Source organism: Delphinapterus leucas, chromosome X, assembly GCF_059928025.1.
Source record: "Delphinapterus leucas isolate spDelLeu-1000000601 "Yukka" chromosome X, BTC_Dleu_Yukka2, whole genome shotgun sequence".
NCBI classification, from domain to species: domain Eukaryota; kingdom Metazoa; phylum Chordata; class Mammalia; order Artiodactyla; family Monodontidae; genus Delphinapterus; species Delphinapterus leucas.
The window spans coordinates 25,979,852-26,004,066 of NC_143150.1; the positions used below are offsets into that span (position 1 = coordinate 25,979,852).

Sequence of the window (24,215 nt, forward strand, 5' to 3'; positions counted from 1 at the left end):
GAAAACCAGGAGAGTGGGACGTCCTGGAAGCGAAGTAAAACAAGTGACGCAAGGAGGAAGGAGTGATCAGCCGTGTCAAATACTCCTGATAAGTCAAGTAAGATAAGCACGGAGAATGACCGTTCCATCCAACACTGTGGAGATCATTGTTTACCTTCACAAGAACAGGTGCTGTGGGCCCTGGGGGACAGAAGCTTTAGCAGAGGGGGTTTAAGAGATAATGGATACGCACATGTTCATAGCAGCGTTATTCATAATAGCCAAGAAGTGTAGAGGACCGTGTCCATCCAGTCATGAATAACCAAACGAAATGTGGTATATCCATACAATGCGATATTATTCATCCATGAAAAGGAATGAAGTTCTGGTACGTGCTACAGCATGGATGAACCTCAAAGACATCATGCTAACTGAAAGAAGCCAGACACAAAAGGACAGATATTATATAGTTCCGTTTATATGAGATATCCAGAAAAGGCAAATTCATAGAGACGAAGTATAACAGATTAGCAGTTGCCAAGAACTAGGGAGAGGCGTGAATGGGGAGTGACTGCCAGTGAGCACGGGGTTCATTTGGGGGGTGATGGAAATGTTCTAGAAATGGTGCTGATGGTTGCACACATTGTGAATGTACTGAAAGCCACTGAATTGTGTACTCTCTACTTTTAAATGGTGACTTTTATGCTATGTTAATTATATTTCAATAATAATAATCGTAATAATAAAGAGAGCAACTGGGAGGAGAGTTTGGGGACAATGAGTAAAGAACCCTTCTGAAGTGCACTGCTGTAACGAGCAGAGAAATTGGAGCAGAGGGGGAACAGAGTAATCAGAAGGAGGTTTTTAAAATGAAAGAAATAGTGGTACATCTGTGTGCTGGTGAAAATAATCCAGTACAGAGGGGAGAACTGATGATGTCAGATAGAGAGCAGAGTGTTGTAGTCGGATGTTTGTGGTCCCGGAGGATACTTACAGCAAGCGGAGCCCAGGCCTGTTGCCAGGACTCGGCTGGCAGTGAGAAAAAGGTAGCATCTAACATCATTGTTTTGGGGTAACCAATCTTGAGGCATTAAGAGATGAGAAACACAGGCATTCACGCGGGGGTAATCATGGAATTTTATGGCCACAAGGAGACATCAGAGGTCACTTTACAAATAAGGAAATGGAGGCCTAGAGTAGGGGACTAATTTGCCCGTTCATGTTGCTGGTTGGCTGGGTCTAGAGTCAGATCTTTGAGCTTCTAGCCCACTGCTCTTTCCACTACTACCCCACTGCCTTCCAGAAAAAGGAAGAGGATTTGGGATTACAGGAGTGACCATGGGAAGTCTGGGGAGCTAGAAGATTTCTGCTGCAGTAGCAGGACAAGAGGAGTATGAGAGCGCCATGAAAGAGAAAGGGAGGCTGAATATCCGTCTCGTCCTTCTCCCACCTTCTCAACTCCAGCCAGTATTATGCGGAAACCCTCTGTGGAGAGGAGAAGGTTCCTCTTCCTCCTGAAGCAGTGCATTCTGTCCCCAACGGAATGCTGTCCCTGTCGGTTCCTGCCTGTACATATGGGAATGAGCAACTTCCCAACCTTCAAAATGAAACTAATTCTTCCCAGTCTACTCTGTACAAACTCTGGCTTCTTTCACTTTTATCCTCCAATGCTTTAGCCGGTTCTGAGCACTCCTTCGAGGTTTTCCTTCTCCTTCTGAAGCCAGGGAGCACCGAATCGGACCTACTCTTCCAGTCAGGGTTACAGCCATGCTGAGGTCAGTAGAAGGCGGCCTTGGGCCACTGTTACCAGGCCCTCCTAAAAGAACTTGAGCGTTGCTCAGAGGTGAGAGAGAGGCTGCCTTCTTTGGCCAAAAGGTGACAAATCCTTTGCTAAGGTGGACATCAGATTTCTGTTCTGAGACGAGAAACAGGAAAAGAGAAACAGAAGCAAAATTGTTGGAAGGATGGAAGACTGCTGCATAGAGGTAGCTAAGCCAGGAATCCGTTCAACTTTCGGTTATCAGCAACAACGGCAGGGAGAAATGACACAGATGACCCTGAACAGTGTGGACAGTCCAAATGGGATTTTAAAATGCATCTGGTGCCGTGGTAGTATGTGGGCTTGTCTTGTGTAGTGTGATGTTGTTTAAATAGTTCATTGCTTTCCATAATTCCGTTTGACTTGGACCAGGATCAAAGTTGCACACCCCAAGTATTAGTACTTGATGCTTGACTGCGCCTAAGTGTCCTGAGTGTCAGGGGAAAAGCTGACCACAGAGAAATGGCTAACAGGGAGGTGACTGTCAAAGCAGAACTAGGAACGAGGCAGGGGTTCTGGCCCGAGGGGCGATGACCCTGCCCCGGCAGAGGCTGCAAGAATAGCCAGGACACCCTTGCTTGTTTCGCAGGCATTTCCCCGGTAAAGGCTTCTGCTACGCTCAACTGAAAAGGTCCCAGACTGAGGCCAAAGTGTCAGTTTTGTCACTGCTGCCAGTGCAGGCCGAGCTGACGGTTCCTCAGGCCCTTGACCTCTGTGGGAGCACGATCTCTTGATCCCTGGTTTTCTGTGTTCTCTCTATCCCGGGACTTGGTTCGCACATTCCCCACCCCCAACCCCCCCAAGAAAACGCCATTTACTGACAACTTGAAATGCCCTCACGATAGCTCTGGGTGCCTTCTAGGCTGTTTTACAAATGCTCAGTCTTATGGAAGATGGCTAATGGGAGGTTCTCTCTCCTCCCTGATAAGATTAGCGGAACGGGGGCGGGGAGCGGGGAGGCGGGGCAAGGTACACAAGCCACGTCTCTGGGTGAGATATTTGCCTAAGCAGAGGATGTGATTCCCATGCGGAACTGGTTATGTAAGTGAATAGTCAGTCCAAACACATGGAAGTGTTTCCAGTGCTTTTGAGAATCTCAGAGTAGGGAGAGAGCTCAGGCACCACATGGTCCAGGCCCCTGCCTCTGGGCAGGTGAGGGATTTCATTTAAGTAAGAAGAACGTAGAATTGCCAACAGTTCCCTCAGGACTCCAGAGACAGACTGGACACCTTTGCTCAGTTCCTTCCCCCTGTGCTTTATGCCCTTGGTAAGGCTCAGGAATGGGCAGAGAGAACTGTCGTGGCTCATGCTGGGGAGAGAGAACTACCAAAGAGAAAGGGACTGAACAGAAGGAAGAGAGGCTGCTGGCCAAACGAGCTTTCAGAGCCTGGCTGGGAAGATGAGCTGCACCTCACAGGACGTCCGTGTAAGCTAAGCCTCCACACCACCTGGGGTGGCTCTGTCTATCCTCTCACCACGCTGACTCTCATACCCACCCCTTCCTTCCCATTTCCACTGGCAGATCCTGTTTCTCTCATTCAACAAGTATATGCAGTGAGAGTCTGCTCTGTGCCACACACCGAAAATACAGAGGTGATGAGACACTGTGTCCTCTCTCTAAAGATGTGAGAGTTTACAACCTAGGAAGGAAGACTGGTCCCAAGGATAGGCGATCACAACGCATTTCATAAAGGCAAGAGGCCACCATCTTCTCTTACACAAACTGAGGCGTTAGCCTCCCAACAGGTTTCCCTGCTCCATAGCTTCCCTTCCGAGATTCACTGCCACCGAAGAACTGCTTGAATCATACCGTTCTCCCCCTGAAGAGCTTCCTACGCCTCTCCATTGTCTACTGACTGCATGCTTTCCTCCAGAGCCTGACACCCCAGTTTCCCCGTGCTCTGCTTCCAACGTGCCTCTCCGGCCTCATCTCCCACTCCCCTCCGAGAGGACCTGTGTGCTCCAGCACCACGCTTCCCTTGATGGTCATCCCAGCCACCGGTGTGCCTGCCTTTGGAATGCCTTCCTCCCGTCCCCAGTCTCTACCTATCAAGGGACTGATCTCCAGCTACCCTCCAGGATTCAAATACCACCTCCTTCTCTTCTGCTCAGCCTGCCTGGAAGTAACTTCTGCCTCTTCTGAGCTTCTGCAGCTCCTTGTTTACAGAAGTATATGGCAATATTCTGGCATCAGAGTGATTTGTGTGCGTATCTTACCTACGCCACTAGACTTTGAAGTTCATTCACCACAGTATCCCCAGTCCCTAGCACAGGACTGATATTTATTGAGTGAAGGACAAGTGAAGATAGAAGGGCATTATGGACTTGGGCCGAATCATAGGGAGCCACATGAAGTTATTGGTGAAGAAAGGGAAATCCAGTATTTCCTAAAGAACGCTTATTAGGTTGGTCAGGTTTCCGGCATGAGAGGGCAAAGAGGGTCTATTTCCTTTAAAAAAAATAAGTAATGAATTTTTCTTCTATAATCTTCAATATTTTCTTAAGAAGAGCAAAGATGGAAGAGCTACTCGTTTTTACCCTGCCCGGTTTAGCTCTGGCTTAAATTGTCCTCAAGGGAAAGGGCAGGCTGTCCCTTACGAGAAAATATCAGACCAAATATATTTTTAATAATGTGTAAATATCATCTCCCCTAATATAAACTATATGTTCCTCAAGGACAAGAATGAATTCTGAATTTCCTTTACAAATGTTTCCTTTGATCCACGGGGACACGTGTGTGCGCACGCACACAGTGGAACTCTGTAAAATCAGGGACGGGAAGGGACAAGGCGATGGCAAATCTCCTCTTCCCAAGCTCACTCCTGATGACCATGAAGGCAACAGTCAATGCCTGATCACACAATTCACCAACCAGAATTTGCAGCCCAGGGTAGGGAGGGGGAATGGGGGCAGGGCGGTGGAAGTTACAACCCTGTCATGGCCTGAAGGGATCAGTTGCAGCGTATTGACTTGCGTTCTCTGCACCAAAGGATGCAGGCACCAGAGGGAAGCCCACAGAACAGCGTAAGACATTTTGATTAAACTTGTTTCTTTGACATTCAGTCTGGAAACATGCAGTCCCCTGTGATGGAGGGGAAACAACAACAACAACAACAAAAAGAAACCTCAAGCAAGCCGTAAGAACTCAAAGGCTTCCTTTATTTCTTATCCAGTTTGGAGCAATCTTTCCAAAGCTGTGGGATCTGCTCTTCCTTTGAGCATGACCCCACAGAAGAGACTTGGGCCTGTAGGTTTTGACTGAGCCCAGGAGAGGCGCCACACTGCAGACACCACCAGACGCCATTGCTTTGGCTGTGACTAGCAGAATTGGGGTGGGTGAGCGTACTGGGGGGTAGGGTGCTTTGTTTGTTTGGGTTTTTTCCCTTCGGTTTTACTGAGATATAATCGACATACAGCACTATATAAGTTTAAGGCATGCAGCATAATGACTTGATTTATATATATTGCAAAATGATGATAGCAAGTTTAGTGAATGTCCGTCATCTCATATAGATACAAAAAAAAAAGAAGAAGAATATGTTTTTCCTTCTGATGAGAACTTTTAGGATTTACTTACTTAGGAATTTTCATACATACCACACAGCAGTTAACTACTGCCGTGTTATACATTGCGTCCCCAGTACTTATGTAACTTATGACTGGAAGTTTCGACCTTCTGACCACCTCTGTCCCATTCCTCCACCCACCGCCCCACCTCTGGTAACCACAAATCTGATCTCTCTTTCTATGAGTTTTTTGTGTTCGGGTTTTTGGTTTTGTTTTTTTTCAGATTCCACATATAAGTGAGATCATACAGTATTTGTCTTACTCTGTCCGATTTATTTCACTTAGCATAACGCCCTCAAGGTAGAGTGCTTTGTTTATGATAAAGTCAAATGTACACTTTCAAATAAGGAGGCTTATCCAGCCACAGAAAGGAAATCAGACAATACAACTTTCTAGCTCTCTAGCACCTGGGCAGGACTGTGGGAAGTTCTATCTTATCCCCACTGCACTCCCTCTCTCAGCAGACAAGGAGCCAGGCAGCAGCCTCCCAGCTACATCTATCCAGGGAATTACACCACAGGCCACTGCTGAGGTTCATTCAGATTTTTGACCTCTGCTCATGGATGGCTCAGTTAGCATCTGATCTTGTCATCTTGCCCTGAGAAGTGGGCACGACCACTGCCATCACCTTTCAATGAAATCTTGCTTTCAAACAAGGGGCTATGTGACTGGGAAAGAAAGAAACTGCCCTGAGCTGGAAAGCCCGTTGGAAACCTGCATGCGTGGCATCTTAGGTCAGATCTCCTGGAGGAATAATGAAGAGTGACCTTGCCAAGTGCTGAGGAAACCCTTTAGAAATCAGGAAAGGGAAACCAATGAGGCAGAGTTGCTGGTGATGGATGTGAAACAGAGAGGAACTGCCTGAGTAGTCCAGGCTGTGGGACCACAGTCTCCATAGTGAGGGGGGCCTGCAGCAGCTTCCTTCTGTCTGCTGCCTGGAAACTCCTCCCTACAGGGAAAAGCAGGTTGGTACCTTGCAAGAATCAAAACTGGATATCGTTTTCCTCTTCTGGAAGGAAGACCAGGCAAAGTTGGAGCTGTGTTAGGTGTTCAGGCCCTTCCATGCCCCTTTCTCATCAGGGGTCTTCTTCTTGCAGCCACAGAGCCCCGAGCAGGCCACGGGCAAACGGGCTGAGCAGGGGGGAGGATTTTGCCATTAACCCCAGGCGCAAACAGCACCCTTCAGCCTTTCCTCGATAATGAGGCCTTAGCAGCATAGCTGCAACATGCCAATAACCGTTTTGACTGAAATCCATTTAAGCAAAGCGTGCATCCAATTAAACAACTAGGGCTTGCCATATCTATGATGTCAAATGACCTATTTGATTATTTTTATTTGCGTGCCTGACTCTTTTAACTGATATCATGTGTGTGCACGTGCACACACTCGTGTACACACAGAACTGAACTTGAGATGGCATTGTGTATAGCCTCAAGTTCAGTTTTGTCCTATAAAATAATGTCTAGCCCCTTTTCCCAAGCCTACCAAAGGCTGGTCTAAGTTTTAAAATTTCAGCAGCTATCCAGGCTGAGTTCTTTAAAGCGTAGTGGATTAACACTGAATCACTAGGCCATTTTGCATAATTTTGGAGGGAGAAGGCAGTAGAGCCAGACTCCACCACTGTGTCCAGGCTGTATCCTGCTCACTTTGGGTAAAAAGAATATAATTGTTTAACATTTTAAAAGCAAAAAAAGTACTTAACTATTTTGTAATTTACAACTTGAAAACAGTAATGGGTTTCCAAGTGCGTGTCCTTACTTTTAATGAAGCGTTTATTTTTCATGGTTCTATTGGCAATAAAAGAACAGCTCCACATCAAAAGCCTTCAGGGAGGCAGTTCCATTTGGAGGACAGTGAGATTGCCAATAATTCTGATTTTTTTAAAAAAGTCAACTCACAAGACTATATTTCTAGATATAGGTTATTGCCTATTATCCCAGGTAATTATTTGTTTTAGTCTCTTACTCATATAGGCAAATTACAACACATTATGTACTATATTATAAAAAGATTAAAAAATTAAGTGACACTGAGATCAGGGGGCTCCAGAATGTTTTAATGAACATGTTTCCATTGTCTTCTGTGCTTGGTCATTTTGTTGGAAGAATGATTCATTCATTTCAAATTTGGCAACTTAAAGAGCAGCAAACATAATTTTCCTATCACAGTGCAAAATCAGTTTATTAGCCTTCTCAGGCTGGTGGGGGCGGGGCGGGGCGGGGCGGGGCGGCGGACAGTCATGCCTCCTTTTTCTTTGTCAACAGCACCCTCTGCTGGTCCTTGTGACCCATCACATCTGATGGGATCGACCCAAATTGCAAACGGAGGGCTCCCTGCAACATTGCACACAGCAGGACATGACTCATAAATCAGTTTTCCACCCTAGTGATTCATTACCAGATATATTTTTTCTGTAAAACAGCACAGCTCAAGGAAGTCATCAAGAATTCAGAAGCAGCAAAAAATACCTTCGTTTGATTAATCATCTCTCTGACCTTTTTCTTCTTATTGAACAAGGTTAATAATACTTGTTATCACTCAAAGTTAAACTGTATTAGCTGCCAAGTGATTTTTATTTTGCAAAAGCCTGTTATCACTGCCAAGAGACTTCAACATTGGGACTGGTTACATTCCTCAGGTATGACCCCGAGGGGCATCTGACCAATGCAACGTTTCCCACTGGAGAGGTCAGCAGCTTCCACAGTGACCTGGAGAAGCTGACAAAAGTGGAGCTAGATACTTCCAACCGCGAAAACGTCCTCATGTCAACCAATTTGACAGCAACTAGTACCATATATATTTTAAAACAAGGTAAGAATATTTCCAACTTCGCCAGACTCTAACAGCATCTCTCTTACTTCTACCATCAAACCTCTGCACACCATCAATGACTAGAATTCACTTTTGGCTGAGAAGATGACTTCTTCTCCCAATATTCCAGCTATGGAGGCTGAAGCCCAGACAAAGTCACACCTTTCACAAAGTTCCTATAGCAACATTGGGCCACATCCCAGTGGGAGTTATGAGGTTAAATCCCTGCCAAATCTACTCTTCCATCAAGTCATTTCCCAACACGCAGCTGTTTGTAAAGCTCTTTAAGCTCCAATTGGGTTATATTAAAGAAATGAAGTCTGTGTCCCATCTGAGATTAGCATTCTAGAGCAATGATGACATGGGTGAATAAAAAGGATGAATGAGGATACACACCAAGCAGGAATATAAGGGAAATGAGAGAATTAAAAGCTCATTCTGTTCAAAGAGAGGAAAGTAAAGGAATGGAAGGAAAAAGAAGGAAGGGAGAGAGGGAAGGAAGAAAGGAGGGAAGTGAGGAGAGAGAGGGCGAGAAATAGAGGAGTAAACAGGAAGGAAGGGAGGAAGGGAGGGAGGGAGGTGGATTTGGAAAGAATATCTTGGAAGCAGAGGGAAGTGGACACAGAGAAATTGTTTTCTCTCTGCCCAGTCATTAAGGACTCTTTCTATTGTTAGGCTGAGCCACTCTAAAAGGATCGGTGGCGACCTTTGTCAGCGTATCATTTTGTGGAGTCTGGCAACTGTGCTGGTGTCCCCCCGCAGTGATGATACTGAGTTAAACTTCATACTCTGCCCGTTCTAGCTCCCAGCATATCAAATGGAGGAGGCCAATCCACCAAGTCAGAAAGGGAGTTTGTGAGGGAATTCTTTAAAAGTGAGAAAGTTTTTCGAAACAAAAACAGCCTGCAGTATTACACAGGAGTCTTTTATCCAAGAAACAAGACAGCCCAGCTGTGAAAATAACGAGACCCAAATGGACAGAGAGTGTGTTGGCCTGTCAGAGTGGTTGTCTAGCCCAGAGGGCAGTTAGGTCCACGGCACCCCACCTGCTCATCCTTTCCCAACCTTACCTCCTAAAGCTAAACTTGTCTCTCCTCTGCTTCTGTGCTTCCCTTTCTTCCCCCCTTCCTCGTTTGCTCCTCTGTCTGCAGAAAATACCCAGAGTACCTATCGGGTGAGTCCAGACGGCTCCCTACGTGTCACTTTTGCCAGCGGGATGGAGATCAGCCTCAGCTCAGAGCCCCACATCCTGTCCGGGGCGGTCAACCCCACCCTGGGCAAATGCAACATCTCACTGCCCGGAGAGCACAACGCCAACCTCATCGAGTGGCGGCAGCGGAAGGAGCAGAACAAAGGCAACATTTCCGCTTTTGAAAGAAGGCTGAGGGTAAGGCTCGACCTGATAGAAGCTATAGAATTGGTGTTTTAGTTTTGAAAATGGCAGAGCCTCCCTCATTGGAAGTCCCATTTCTCCAAAGCTTTTCTAGCTGACTGACTAGCTTATATGATATACTAATTCAAGAGAGGGTGCTAAAGGCTGATAATGGTTCAGTACCCTGAAATGAACATTCTAATAGGAGCTTTCTTTTTATTTATTTATTATTTTTTTAAACATCTTTATTGGAGTATAATTGCTTTACCGTGGTGTGTTAGTTTCTGCTTTATAACAAAGTGAATCAGCTACACATATACATATGTTCCCATATCTCTTCCCTCTTGCGTCTCCCTCCCTCCCACCCTCCCTATCCCACCCCTCCAGGTGGTCACAAAGCACCGAGCTGATCTCCCTGTGCTATGCGGCTGCTTCCCACTAGCTATCTATTTTATGTTTGGTAGTGTATATATGTCCATGCCACTCTCTCACTTTGTCACAGCTTACCCTTCCCCCTCCTAATAGGAGCTTTCTTTGTCATTAGCCAGCTAAAGTGCTCTGACAATAGCAATTTCAGGCCCCAAGAACATCTGGATCGAGAAATGTGTTTAGTCGGGAGGCCCTCCAGAATCCCTCACAAGGCCTGCAGATGGTCAGCAGGTCCACTGAGCTGTCCCAGACCCCTGCGTTGGGGTAGTTGATACTTCATTTGGAAAGGCCGGGCAGGCACACACAGAAGGATGTGAGACATCAGGCAACATCTGGACAAAAGCAAGATAAAGGGCGAAAACAGTGAATGATATCATTGTCATGAATATACATATTAAGGGCCAAAGGGGTCAAGGACTAGTACTCACATTGGGCTAATGGTGCTCAGAGACAGCTGCCCGGGGGAAATGAAAGATTTGGGGGTTTTCAAGTTCTTACCAAGCACTGTTCACCACAGTTAACCAGGGATCATTCAATCAAAATTGCCTTTCTGCAGCACACGAAGCCTACAGACACCACAGCGCTCTGTCTACCTGTCCCTTCTTGAACATGAACCAATGTTAGGATGACGTGACCAACCTTCCAAGTATAGTAACATTCAATATCAGCCCGAGAGCAACTGCCAGCCTGAGGGAGAAGATCACTCACTATTGAGGCCTGCTTTGAGCACCTGTGTCGTGCCTGGGATACCTGGAACACTTGCATTTTCTTCACTCACAGTAAAAATGTGGTAACCTCTAGGCTGTGGCAACGCAACGCCAAACAACCACCCAATTCCAGTGACAAGCCGTCAAGTCAGTCCCATGGCTTGATACGGACAAAATGATCTACACTAGCGCTCACTTTCCAGTCACTTCTGTTGGTAACACAAAGACACAGACTTCCATGCTTGTTTTTTGTAATAACAGCTACTAAGGTTGTCTACATGCACAAGTCAATTTGTATGTTTTGATTCCATTGGCCAGAATATTTACTAGGTATGCCACTGAATTGGGAGGTGAAACCAGTCCAAATAGTCAAACCTGTCTGTGTGAGAGCAGTGAGGGTTTCTATCAGAGTTCTTCTAGAAATGAGATCTCCTAGGTAGAACCCTCGATGGGGAAGTCTTACAACTGGCTTAAGGAACGCCTTTATTTTCTTCACCTGTGAAATGAAATGTCATACTAGAGAAAAGCCAGAACTATCTACATATGGCTCACCAACCTCATGGATTCACCCCAGAACAATTATATCAAATAAGTGGTCTCTTAGTGCCTCCCCAGCTTATAGTCTGAATAAAACATTGTGAATCATATCATACACTATGTGACTTTGGGATTTTATATTCTTTAGGAGAGCTCATTCTATACTATGTGACCTTAGTATTTTCTACTTTCTACGATCACCCACCCTGTTTTCTCCCTTCCATATGCACGGATAATGGAGAGAGACTGTAAATTGTAATTTGCACCTCATATCCAAAATTGTTCTTAATACTGAGAAGCTAATGGTCATAAAACATACGGGGGCTCTTTTGTGTTGAGTAGAGTGAAGTGTTATTTAGTTAGTACCATTGATAATTGACCCGTTTCCCATCCCGTGGTAGAGTTGAGCAGATTTGTGGAACGGCTTATAAGGGCAACAAATTCAGGGCCCTCTCCTCTATGACTTCTAGGGTTCTTCCTGAGGTCCTGGGACTGAAGAATGGCTAGGTGGTGTTACTGTACATGTCCCTAGAAATCTAACAACAATAACAATCCTTTACATATGTTTAGTGCCTTACAATCAATAAAATGCTTTCATAGTCAGGGTTTTATTTGATCACCACAACCATCAATTTTTTAAATTTATTTATTTATTTATTTATATTTATTTTTGGCTGCATTGGGTCTCCGTTGCTGCGTGCAGGCTTTCTCTAGTTGCAGCGAGCGGGGGCTACTCTTCGTTGCGGTGCGTGGGCTTCTCATTGCGGTGGCTTCTCTTGTTGCAGAGCACGGGCTTCAGTAGTTGTGGCACGCAGGCTCAATAGTTGTGGCTCACGGGCTCTAGAGCACAGACTCAGTAGTTGTGGTGCACAGGCTTAGTTGCTCTGCGACATGTGGGATCTTCCTGGACCAGGGCTCGAGCCCGCATTCCCTGCCTTGGCAGGCATATTCTTAACCACTGTGCCACCAGGGAAGTCCAACAACCATCAATTATTGTTATTTCCAATTTACAGATAAGGAGACTAAGGCCCAGAGAGGTTAAGTGACTTGCCCAAAGTCAAACAGCTATTAAGGATCCGAGCCAGCACTAAAATGCAGGGCTTCGCCTAGCGCAGCACTCTTTCCACTACATCGTGCTGTGCTGCCTTGTTCCCTAAAATAATTAATCTATAAATCACTGCCCCGCTCAGTGGAGCCACCTTGGCAGGGCCTGACTCCTCATTTCAGTGCTGACAAAAAGAGACAAATAATCCACTCTAATGTACTGGCAAGTGTGGGTGGTGCGGGACAACTGGCTGGCCTCTGGGCAGGCAAAGTGTGGAGGCGGCAACAGGAAGGAGGCTGTTTAACTGGGTAATCCTTACCTGCTGTCCCCATCCTTAGGCACTTTGGCTTATATTACTGCCTCAGTTTCCCCAGATTAGGCATATCCAATTTAATGGAATGAATACGCTCCCCAAAGGCAGGTGTGGATCCAGTTTTAACCAGGCAAATTCTTTTTCCTTACTGACTTTATTATTTCATAGATGGTGCCCCCTTCACTTATGGTAGCTTTCAAGGGGCAAGCTGATGACACATGAGATGTAACTTTCTCTCTCTCTGGGCCAAATATGCGGTGACCCATTTGTAAACATCCATGTAAAGGTTAAGGCTCTCTGGTGCCCTCAAGTACCTGGAGACCTTGCACTGAATCTTCTATTTCTCCTGGAGGAGCTGCCGTTCCAGAGCTCTTCAGACAGAATAACAGGTTCAGATAGTCACACAACATAGAAACCCCTGCTGCCCTGGGGGAAATAGGGCTCCTCTTTGAAAAACCACACAGAGGTGTGCTTGTAATTTGCAAATGTGCTTGGGCAGCAGGTCATAAAACACTAATTGTTCGGGCACAGAATGACAGGTTCGTTTAAAGGCTTCCTTGGTAAAATGACGGACATCAAATATTCCCCAAAGCTACCTATCACATCCACCCCAGACCTTCTAGGTGGAAAGAAAAAAAAAAATCAGAAAATGATAGACCTCTCTTGAAGATAAAGCAACAAGAGTTGCTTTTCTCCAACCATCGGTGATTTTCTTTTTTCATACACACTCGGGGTCCTCTTCAAGGTGAGGAAACAAACTGCTGGGAAACATGATATCCTGCTTAGCCTGAGCAGGCGAGGGATTTGTTACCTCTGGGCCATCCGGCACCAGCTCCATTAAGTGAAATAAATCACATTAACATCCTGAAATTTCATTTATTTTAAAAAGCCATTTCCCCCCCAACCTGAGTTGTATTTGAATCATCTTCCTTACAAAGTACTTTCCCATCCAGTCTATGTACCTTCTCATCTGCTGCATCAGTCTGTCCCCATACATACATTTCCCTGGACAATAGAGAAATTAGACATTCACCAAAAGCACACTGGTTTAGGAACTACATCCAGATTGCACCTTGCTGTGTCCGTGGATAATAACGCTATTAAATGAGACTTATCCCAGCATTGGACCTCAGAGCTCTTTACAAGATTTCGCAGACTGAGATGTGAGGTTACAGCAAAACTCCAGAACTGCAGCCTCCTTTATTTAAAAAAAAAACAAAAAACCAAGAAGCTTAGCACTTCAAACCAAAGTCATCAAATCAAGTAAGATGATTATGTTTTACAAGCAAAATGAAGCCAAGACTAATCTAAAAACCCTCACGATTGATTGTTTTTCTCTCCATTCAAAGATAACTGAGAACAGGGTAGATTTGTTTTGAAATGCAACATGTGACTGTTCATACGCCAGCTGAGCTCTGAAAGGGGGAACAAGCCCAGGTGAAACACAAGGTCCCAGGCTGACAAATGATGGGGAATGTGGGAGACAGCCAAGAGGGTTCCAGCGTCTCCTTCCTTTCTCAGAAAATGTGTTTGCTTCACACTTTTAACTTCGTTCTCCCTAGGTTTGCTGGAGGGTTTCATTTTGTGAAAATTTAGATAAGGAGCCTGCTTGCAGATAGATTCATCTATTTTTTAAATATATCTGTGGGTGTCAGTCCCAAGTAGCAGTGTATTCACCCCTAAGGAGTCGCCTGGCGACAGGAGATTTAAGGCATCAAGGCCACTGGGCAGTGTTGGTTTTTGGGGTCAGGGGATTCTTGGGGCCTTCAAATCACAGAAATTTACTGTGATTTGTAAATTTAACAAATTACTATATTTGTTAATCTTGGGTCAACTCCACAAAGATAGCTAGACAGAAAGTCTTATTTCACACACTATTTCACTTTTATATAAGCATTAATGATTTGGTATTAAAAATTTTAAATGCCTATTGTACGGTTACCCAGATGAATTCGCCAACGGGGAAGTAATTAAACAAGAGCAAATTATTTTAGTGCACAAAGTGTCCAAGTTAAATGGTATGGCAGAAATCAAGTGAGAGGAATGAGTACGGTTTTGAAGAAGAACTGGTATGCCCATAACTTTACACCACTTTTCCCATCTATAAAATGAGGGATATGAGCTATACAATCTCTATGATTATGACTAGTAGTATTATTACCATTAATCATAATTATAGCAACTAACATTCATTGAAATATTATCTGTGTATGGCCATATATTAACTCATTTATTACTCATAACACCTTATCAGGTGTGTTTTCTTATTAACATTCTCACAGATAAAGAAACCAAGGCACACAGAGGGCACACAGCTAGTAAATGGTGACACAGGATTTGAACCCAGGCAGTCCAGGTCAATAGCCCATGTCGTAAGATTCCTTCTGGCACTAAGATTCTGTGGTCTGGCAAGGTAAAGAGAGTGCCTTGGGAGGAAAAAAGAAGAAAAACAGGTATAAAGAAATTCCCGGTGGAGCCGTGGAGGCTGATGTTAACCCTGCATACATGCCCTGTTCATTTGTAGGCAACTCTGTGAAACAGAAGCAAGCCTAAGTCAGTTTTCATTGTCAGCGTAGCAATATCAATAAAAAATAAAATCTGTAGAATTGTATTGATCGATTTCCAAAAATCACATACTAATTACCTTAAAACCAGTGAGAATAGAGTAGCGTGTACCAATTTAAAAGCAGCTGTGACTCTGTCCATTCCCACAGCTTCATGGAAATTAAATGCAGTGCATCTCCCAAACTGTAATGTGGTTATTTGGCCCATCTCACTTATTCACCTTTCAACTTCTTCAGCAAAAATCAAACATGTACCTCAGTTGCCTTGTGAGTTGAAATGCTAGACAGCATCCTTGAAAATTCAGCCTTCTCCTCCTTTATTCTGAAGAAAATCAACTGCCGTGATTGGAGCTTAGAGTTCAGCACGTGTGTGTGTGTGTGTGTGTGTGTGTGTATTGGGTTGAACCATAGGAAACTGCCCTTTTGGTAGGCCCAAAACACTCAAATATCAGCAGTTGCCTATGGATATGTATATGTCTTTATATATCTTATATATCTATATATCAACCTAATATATCTTTATATATTATCAACCTAATATATTTTTATCCTACTAATTGAATGAGTCTCAAATTGCAAGGGGTTGAAAGGACTTTCTCTTAAGCAATTAAAACTCAAACTCCTAGGAAAGAGCAAGGAAAGGATCTGAGGGGAGGCAGAGGACACTTTTCTTTGGAGCTTCTGCCTGTACCCACCCTTCGCAGGCACTTTGATTTCTGCTGGCAACACAACCCATGGCTCCCCAGTGCATACTCTTTCCTCTTCCCTTTCTGGTCGAAGTGTGGACAAAAAAGCAAGCCCTTCTCCTTACTTCTCTTCAGCAAAGCTAAAAAAAGCCTAAAGAAAACCAAAGAATAAATTAAAGCATAAATACTTTCCTTATTAAAAAAATTACCAAGTCCAACTTTCTTACCCCAACATACAACTCATCAGTTGTCAAACTCAAGTGTCTTGCCCAATGTCCAAAGAGACTCTTTTTAACTTGGGGCTATTCTCAAATGTCAACCTTTTCTTTGCCCCTCTCTTTTCCAGGGCAAAGATTGGTATAGATGATTGTTTGGAGGAAGAGCCAAAATAAGGATTGATGACCCACACTTAGGTCAAGGGCTATTGTTGTCTTTCAGGCAAACAAGAGTTTGTATGAACGTGTTGCTTTCCCACCCTTGCTCAAGACCCCAGCAGTCAAAGGTGGTCAGCCTAGCATTCTTTCTCCCAGCCTTCTCACATGTGGGTTCCATAGGAGACTCGCAGGGTGGGGGCTGTGGCATCTTCAATTCCTTCATCCCCTTTCAGCTCTTAGCCGAATTTTACATTATCTTCCAAACCTGACTTTAAAACTAGCGTTTCAGCAACATCTGAATATCCGAGTGCATTATCCAGAAACAGAAGCATGGTTGCAGAAGTCTTGACAGGCAGGGAAAGAACATTAGGCAGAGTTTTCTTCTGCTCACTTTGTAGTGGATTTTTTTTAAATTTTATTTACTTATTTATTTTTGGCTGCGTTGGGTCTTCGTTGCTGTGCGCAGGCTTTCTCTAGTTGCAGCGAGTGGGGGCTACTCTTCGTTGTGGTGCATGAGCTTCTCATTGCGGTGGCTTCTCTTGTTGCGGGGCACGGGCTGTAGGCACGCGGGCTTCAGTAGTTGTGGCTCGCAGCCTCAGTAGTTGTGGCTCGCGGGCTCTAGAGCACAGGCTCAGTAGTTGTGGCGCACGGGCTTAGTTGCTCCGTGGCATGTGGGATCTTCCCGGACCAGGGCTCGAACCCGTGTCCCCTGCATTGGCAGGCAGATTCTTAACCACTGCGCCACCAGGGAAGTGCCTGTAGTGGATTTTTAACAGTGGTCCCTGCTTGTGTAGCTGTAATGACTTTATTAAGAAATGTGTTCTTGAATAGTAAACTTAATCTATCAGGCAAATAAAACCACAAATTTAGTTGAACTGAAAATCACTTGTTACTTTGGCTCTTTAACTATCATTATAACATAAATTGTAACAGTTACAACCGTCTCTGGGAGTACATGGATATTTTACAGCTATTGTAAATGAACAGTATTACAGTTAGAGATATGTGGCTATAAAACCACAGGAAAGGTAGTAGAAGAAAGAACACCTGGTTTCGTATAGGCTTCCAAGCCCTGTGTATCAAAAGACAGGAAATACGCGCTTCTCTATCACCTTTTAGGTGATAACAGCAGTTTACTGTGTATTTATGCACCACGGCACTGCACACATTGGCTACAGATGGTTAAAGAGTCATGTTTCCCAATCTGTGGCTCTATTCCCTGAATGAAACCTACCCCTGCAACTGACAAGACTTCCTCCCAAATAATTGGAGTATCTAATCACTAGTCTTCTGGAATTCATGGCGTGGAACATTTGCTGTCCTTTTTTTTTTTTTTTTTTTTTCCTTGCAGAAGCTCAAAATTAACGGCAAGTATCATTAGCCCCAGCTGGCTGATGAAGAAACTGAAGCCAAAAGACGTTGAAAATAGCAGACAATTCATAGAAGACGTACATGTAGCGAATAGACGTTTAAAAGGGTTCAACCTCATTAGTAACCAAATAAATGCAAATTTAAACCACAGTAACATACTATTTTCCCACTCTCATATTGGGAAAAGCATACTAACAATGACAATACTCAATGGTGGTAAGGATGGAATGAGTTGAACTCTTCCACTGCTAGTTAATAAGAGCATAAATTTGTAAACCTTTGTGCACCATGAAGTAATATCTCGAGTTGCATCGGGAGTCTTTAATGTTATCATTTGACCCCATAATTTCCCTTATAGGGTTTTGTATTAAGGAAATATTTATTTACAAAAATGTTCAACAGAACATGAAAGATAAAAGAAAAATGGAAAACAAAAACTCTAATTTCCAACAATAGGAGAAAGGAAAAATAAATGCTTATCATGTAGAAGATATTATGTAACCACTAAAATCCACATTTTAAGAATATTTAATAGCATGAGGAATGCTCAAAGACAAAACATTAGCTGAAAAAGTAGGACACAAAACTTTATAATTCTAATTGTATTCTTTACGTGTATGGGCATAGATTATGCAAAACAAAAGTGGGCATGAAATGCTGCAAAGTACTAGCAATGATTCACATTGAAGGATGGGATTACAGGTGATTATTTTCTTTGTATGTTTCTAGATTTTCCAATTTTTCTGCAATGAAAAAATATCACTTTTATAATGGGGGTAGAAGTTAAGGAGGTTATTTTAAAAAGCAAAGTGCACAAAATTACTGAGCAAAGGAAAACCAGAGTCTGAAATGAGAATGCTGGCTTTGCAGTCATGCAGGGCACTAAGATAAAAACTCTGGATCTCATTTAGATGTGGAATCAAAAAAAAAAAAAAAAAAGAGGTCATAGATACAGAGAACAGATTGGTGGCTGCCAGAGGCAGGTAGTGAAGGGTGGGCAAGATGGATGAAGGGGGTGAAAAGGTGCAAAGCTCCAGTTAAAAGATCAGTAAGTCCTGGGGATGTAATGTACAGCATGGTGACTATAGCTAATAATACTGTTTTGTATATTTGACAGTTGCTAAGAGAATAGATCTTAAAAGTTTTCATCACAAGAAAAAAAAGTTGTAACTACATATGGTGATGGATGTTAACTAGATTTTTGTGGTAATTATTTCACAATATATACAAATATTGAACCTGAAACTAATATAATGGTATATGTCAGTTATATCTCAAGTTTTTAAATAGCAAAAAAAAATTTTAACAAAAAATTTTTGAAAACCTCTTTCTGAGCCAGGATTTTGAAATTGGACTCAAGACCCCTAAAGGTTTCATGTTTGAGTTTCAGATCCCACTTGAGATTTTGTTTAAAATGTTTGTTTATGTACTTATGTGCATTTTTCTGGGGACACAGTATATAGCTTTCAGATATTTAAAGAAATCCTTGACCACAAAAATTATAAGTGAACATGAAGTTTAGTTGAATAGCTAGTGAATCCATTTAGTCCAACTATGATTATTGTAGTCAAATCCTAATGTTGGTTTTTTTCCCTACCTCATTAAACAGATATTGAATATTCTGTTCAGGATCGTGTTGACAATTCCTACAGATATAAATGTAATACACCAAGCTACAGTCCTTGGAATCTGACACATGGGCCCATTCAGAAGCCTAACTAAAATGCAAAAAGTAATGATATCTAAAAACAACAATTACTAATATTATTTTTACACATCACCAGGTACCCGTATATGTAATCTCATTTAATTCTTAACACAGGTGTGTGGTGTAGAGTGGTAAATATCACTCCCTTTTCACAGATAAGAAAACTAAGGCCCGAATACAAGAGATGGCTGGTGCACAGACAAGCAGCTAATTCAGTCTCCTGACTCCCGAGAGCCACTGTTGTTTATACTTCTCAAAGTTTCTCCTTTTTTATTTGAAGGGGAGAAGAATTTGCCACCCCAAAATATGCCTCTTTGGTATAAAGATTATTTTAGGCTGATGGAGAAAGCAATGACTTAAATCTGCATAACAACCTTACCCTTGTTTACTGTGCTTTGCCTGGTCACCTCCCATAACTGGCTCCCTCCTCCCAACATCTTTTGTCTTTGGTTGGAGATAGTATATAAGGTGGTGGCTTGGGCCATTTTGGAGAGTTACTCAGTTCCCCTGGGTCTCTCCCATGGGTACAGGAGGTATACATGTTATTAAACTTGTTTGTTTTTCTCCTGTTTTTATTACAGGGTGAGGGTGGCAGTGTGGGGGGGGGTCTCAGCCAAGAACCTAGAAGGTTCCTTCCAGATATGCTTGGACCCCCTTCACCCAAAAGAAAAGTCTTTTCCTTGAAAGTTGGGTGAAGAGTACACGGCTACTGTATCATTTTTGCAACTTCTTTTTTTTTTAATAGCTCCAACAATTTACATATTTTATTTTATTGGCCACACTGTGAGGCTTGTGGGATTTTAGTTCCCCGACCAGGGATCAAACCTGGGCCCTGGGCAATGAGAGCTTGGAGTCCTAACCACTGGACCGCCAGGGAATTCCCCACTTTTGCAACTTCTTGTGAGTCAGACTAGTTCCACATAAAAAGTTATAATAAAACAAAACAAACGACTCACTGAAATGAAAACTTAACTGAGCTAAACTAAAATAAATAAAACAAATTTTTAAAGCCCTCCCCTTGGCCTCCCACCCACCTACTTCAAAACCCTTGTCTTCCAGAGCCTTCTTCAGCTCTGTGTTGTCATCAGCTTGCCATAGCAGTTACTGGTGGGAGTGCCAAACATTGGCATTACTAGCTGAAGAGTAGAACAGATCATGTCAGTTGTCCAGTTGCTTTGAAAACCCAGTAAAAGTGGCCTTTTGTCCAATTTAAAAACTTTTTAACTAAGCCATTTAGTTCTTTGGTTATCTTGTGTAGACCAGGCTGAATTTCCTCAGAGGCAGGATTTCTCTGGACAACTTTGGGGCCGTGAAGTACACAGAGGGGATGCTGGCATGCAGTCAAGGAAGCCTAAGACCAGAACCAAACCGAGCTACTAATTGTTTCTAAACTTGGTACCCAGATTGAACTCCATGCTCTAACCTCACTGAGTGGTGCCACCCTCACAAATACTGGGGGGCCTACCAACACCTGCCACATTTACCTTCTGGTAAAACATTGCTGAGTGGGCTTCCATCTCAGGAGACAATCTGAGTTGCTCTGTGTTCCCCTGTGATAGATGTGAAGTAATAAAGCTCCATGCCCAGAGGAACAGGAAGCCAAAGAAGGGATTCTCTGTATAAATTAGAGGGGGCTCTCTATATTCATTTTTTCTAATTTCTAATTATGTAAATAACTCACCATTCTATGTTTTAGCCACTTCATTCGTAAAAGAGGGGGAGGAAATCCTGTTCCTTGGTAGGCATCTGACTCACATAAAATAAGATTACATAATCACTGAAAATTGTATCAGCACACTTGAGGCTTGAGTTGGGCAAAAGCAATCAATAACCGTATGTTGAGGAGCTAGCACATACCAGTAGTTAAGACATAGCCCCAACCTTCCAAGATTGTACAGTCTGCTGGGAGAATGAAGACAAGTGTCATCCGAGGAGAAGCCAGGCGGATTCAAAGGCAAGAGACACCCCATTGCTGGAGAAACAGAAAAAGCTTTTCGATTGTGAATGCACTTGATGAGGGGAGCTAAGGCAGTGCTTCAAATGTATTTCCTATCTCTTTTTTGTAGGCCCATAACAGAAACCTGCTCTCCATAGATTTTGATCATATGACTCGCACAGGAAAGATCTATGACGACCATCGGAAATTCACCCTTCGAATTCTTTATGACCAGACTGGACGACCTGTTCTGTGGTCTCCCATAAGCAGATATAATGAAGTGAATATCACATATTCACCTTCAGGATTGGTGACGTTTATTCAACGAGGGACGTGGAATGAAAAAATGGAATATGACCAGAGTGGAAAAATCATTTCAAGAACTTGGGCTGATGGGAAAATTTGGAGCTATACCTACTTAGAAAAGGTAAGCATGTAGGGGAAATAAACTAGTTCTGAGTTCCCGAATGAGAATATTGAAAGCGGCACTGACTACCCACCTTGCTGAGGACCTGCAGGAGAAAAGTCTGTGTTCTGGCTGTTCTGCTCTATAGAAGTAACAACAACAAATTATACCTGTAAGGATAAGCTGTTTTTCAGCTGAAAACTTTCCCCAACCCCACGCTCTGCCAGGTACTCTTTCAAACTGAAGTCAGGATAATGGCTTCGATTTCTCCTCATTTGAGCATATTTGTTCATGCTCCTGAAAATGTATCTTTATTATTAAGAAAGCTCACACTGAAGTAAAATAGGTAGAAAATTATAAAATTGCGTGTTAATGTATCGCAGCTCTGGAAAAGAGCCTCTTACGCAGAGGATAAGGACTTCTACTTTTGTTAGAATAGTCAGTAAAAGTTTAGCGGTATACATTTGAAGACTAATTTTCCCAAGTAATCGGTCTGAGGAAATGGTAGCAGTGGGGCCTCGTTGGTAATAGTCCTTTGTATGTAATGACTCTCCAGTAGCATCTGTAATAGGAGCTCGTGGCCTCTGTCTGCTTGGAATGGGCAAGGATTTTAATCCCATCACTGGATCCATTTGTCAAACATCAGCCCCCCACAGCAAAATGATTTCTAGCCAGATCAGTATCAGAAGACAATAAGAGAAATTGATCTCTATCTACCATCTCAATCTCTGATGTGCTAAGATACTGTCTCTTTTTTCCCAAATCTATCCATTTAACTTATCAGTCCTGAATTAACTTCTGGGAAAATTGGAAGATGCCTTCCCTTGAGGATTCAAGGGTAGTCAGTGCAAAGTCACCCCTAGAAGTTCTTAGAAAAGTCATGGGCATTCATAGCTCACATCGCAAAATTTCACTATTTGCAACAAATGATGCTAAGCCTTTCTGATATACCCCTGAAAGTTTTTTTTAAAAAAAGTGTGCCCGCGGTTGTATGTTATTATAAAACTATTGTATTATTTCCCAGAGCCATTCGCTGGGGAATTTGCCAAGTTGGGAATGCCTAGGAGATAAAGCAGAGCTCCACTTGGGAGCCAGGGTAAAGGAGGGAGTTCTCTGCTGTATCCACCTCCTGTCCTTTTCTGCTGAAGAAATCGATGAAATCTCTAATCTGTACTCTACATTGGGAACATCTGAATTTTACAGAGTAGATCTTTTATCTTTTGAATTTTAGTAACAAGGATGATTGGCAAAATCGTATGACTACTGTCCACAAAGAGAGGCCACAACAGTGAGAGGCCCGTGTACCGCAAAAAAAAAAAATTAACTGAATCCAAAGATTTGGTGTACGTTCACAGAGGCAAGGCATGTAATGATGACCATCATATGAAAAAAAGATGCCACTGATTCTAGCAGAATGTAGGCTGATTAGTTTTTCCAGGAATGAGGATAGGTTTGCACTGATCCTCCCACAGGTCTACGTGTGACTAGTGAAGGAGCTGGCACGCATTATGAGTATGTACAGTTTTGAGGAAATTCCCTGGTGGTCCAGTGGTTAGGACTCAGCACTTTCACTGCCAGGGCCCAGTTCAATCCCCGGTCGGGGGAACTAAGGTCCCGCAAGCCGCCGGGCACAGCCAAAAAAAAAAAAAAAGTATGTACGGTTTTGAACTCAGAGCCCCGGCCTCATTAGCGCCACAGTCTAGCCACTGAGCTAACTGCCTGTAGACAGTTGCTTCTATGTCTCGTAGAACTTTCCCTTTAGGCTGTCCATACGATGACAAAAGAGCCTGTTGAAACTTAAATTTCAGCCCTGCATATAGTTATTTAGCCTCTTCTCTGACACCAATGAAGCAATTTTATTGTTCCCCTTTTCTGGATTGACTGATTATTTCAGCACAGTTATTTCATCAAAGAATGATGTGAAGCAAACTTCGCATACGTCCGTTTTGCTACAGAAACTTACTTGGCAATAATTCTTTAAAAAAAAAAACACAACAAAGAGAGCTCCCTGAGACTGTCAGTGTCTGCAGTAGACAGAAATAAGACCTTATTGTCACAAAACAATGTATGGAGAAAAGCCCCAGTGACTTCCAAAGACTAGTTAACTGACCAGTGAGACAGCCAAATCGCTTGTGCCTTTTAGTTGACTTTTCTCCCTTTCTTGATTTCACATTTAATTTGTTCTCTAATTACAAGATAGCCCGTGACTTAAGCAATGCTATTATGCAAAACTCAGAACCTACAAAACACATAATTATGGAATGGTTCTTTACTTTCCAAAAATCATCTATCACGAGATTGATTTTATTAACATTATTATTACCAGTGATAATAATTAATTCACTGAATAGAAGCAGCGATTAAATGAAATAACAATATAAAGCACCCAGCACATCGTCATTCAATAGAAGTTAATTCCTTTCCATTTAAATCATGCGTTCTAGTATTTATTCTAGTATTTATATGAGTCGAAGAACTTAAAGGCTGGCAGTTACTGCTACTTGAAGGTAAATTAAAACAGGAAAGAACGGAAGGAAGGAAAAAAGGAAGGAAATTAAAGCAACTTTGAAATTGTGATTCTAGAAAGAAA

General features: G+C 43.0%; 1 protein-coding gene across 1 annotated transcript in view; it reads left to right on the top strand.

The window, feature by feature from the left end:
• Window positions 1–24,215, top strand: part of TENM1 (teneurin transmembrane protein 1) — a 353,672-nt gene that overhangs the window by 318,481 nt on the left and 10,976 nt on the right. The window contains exons 22-24 of the mRNA XM_022561862.2: window positions 8,005–8,177; window positions 9,329–9,564; window positions 21,350–21,646. Of these exons, the coding sequence (XP_022417570.2) occupies window positions 8,005–8,177; window positions 9,329–9,564; window positions 21,350–21,646 (706 nt within the window). The remainder of the gene's footprint in view (window positions 1–8,004; window positions 8,178–9,328; window positions 9,565–21,349; window positions 21,647–24,215) is intronic.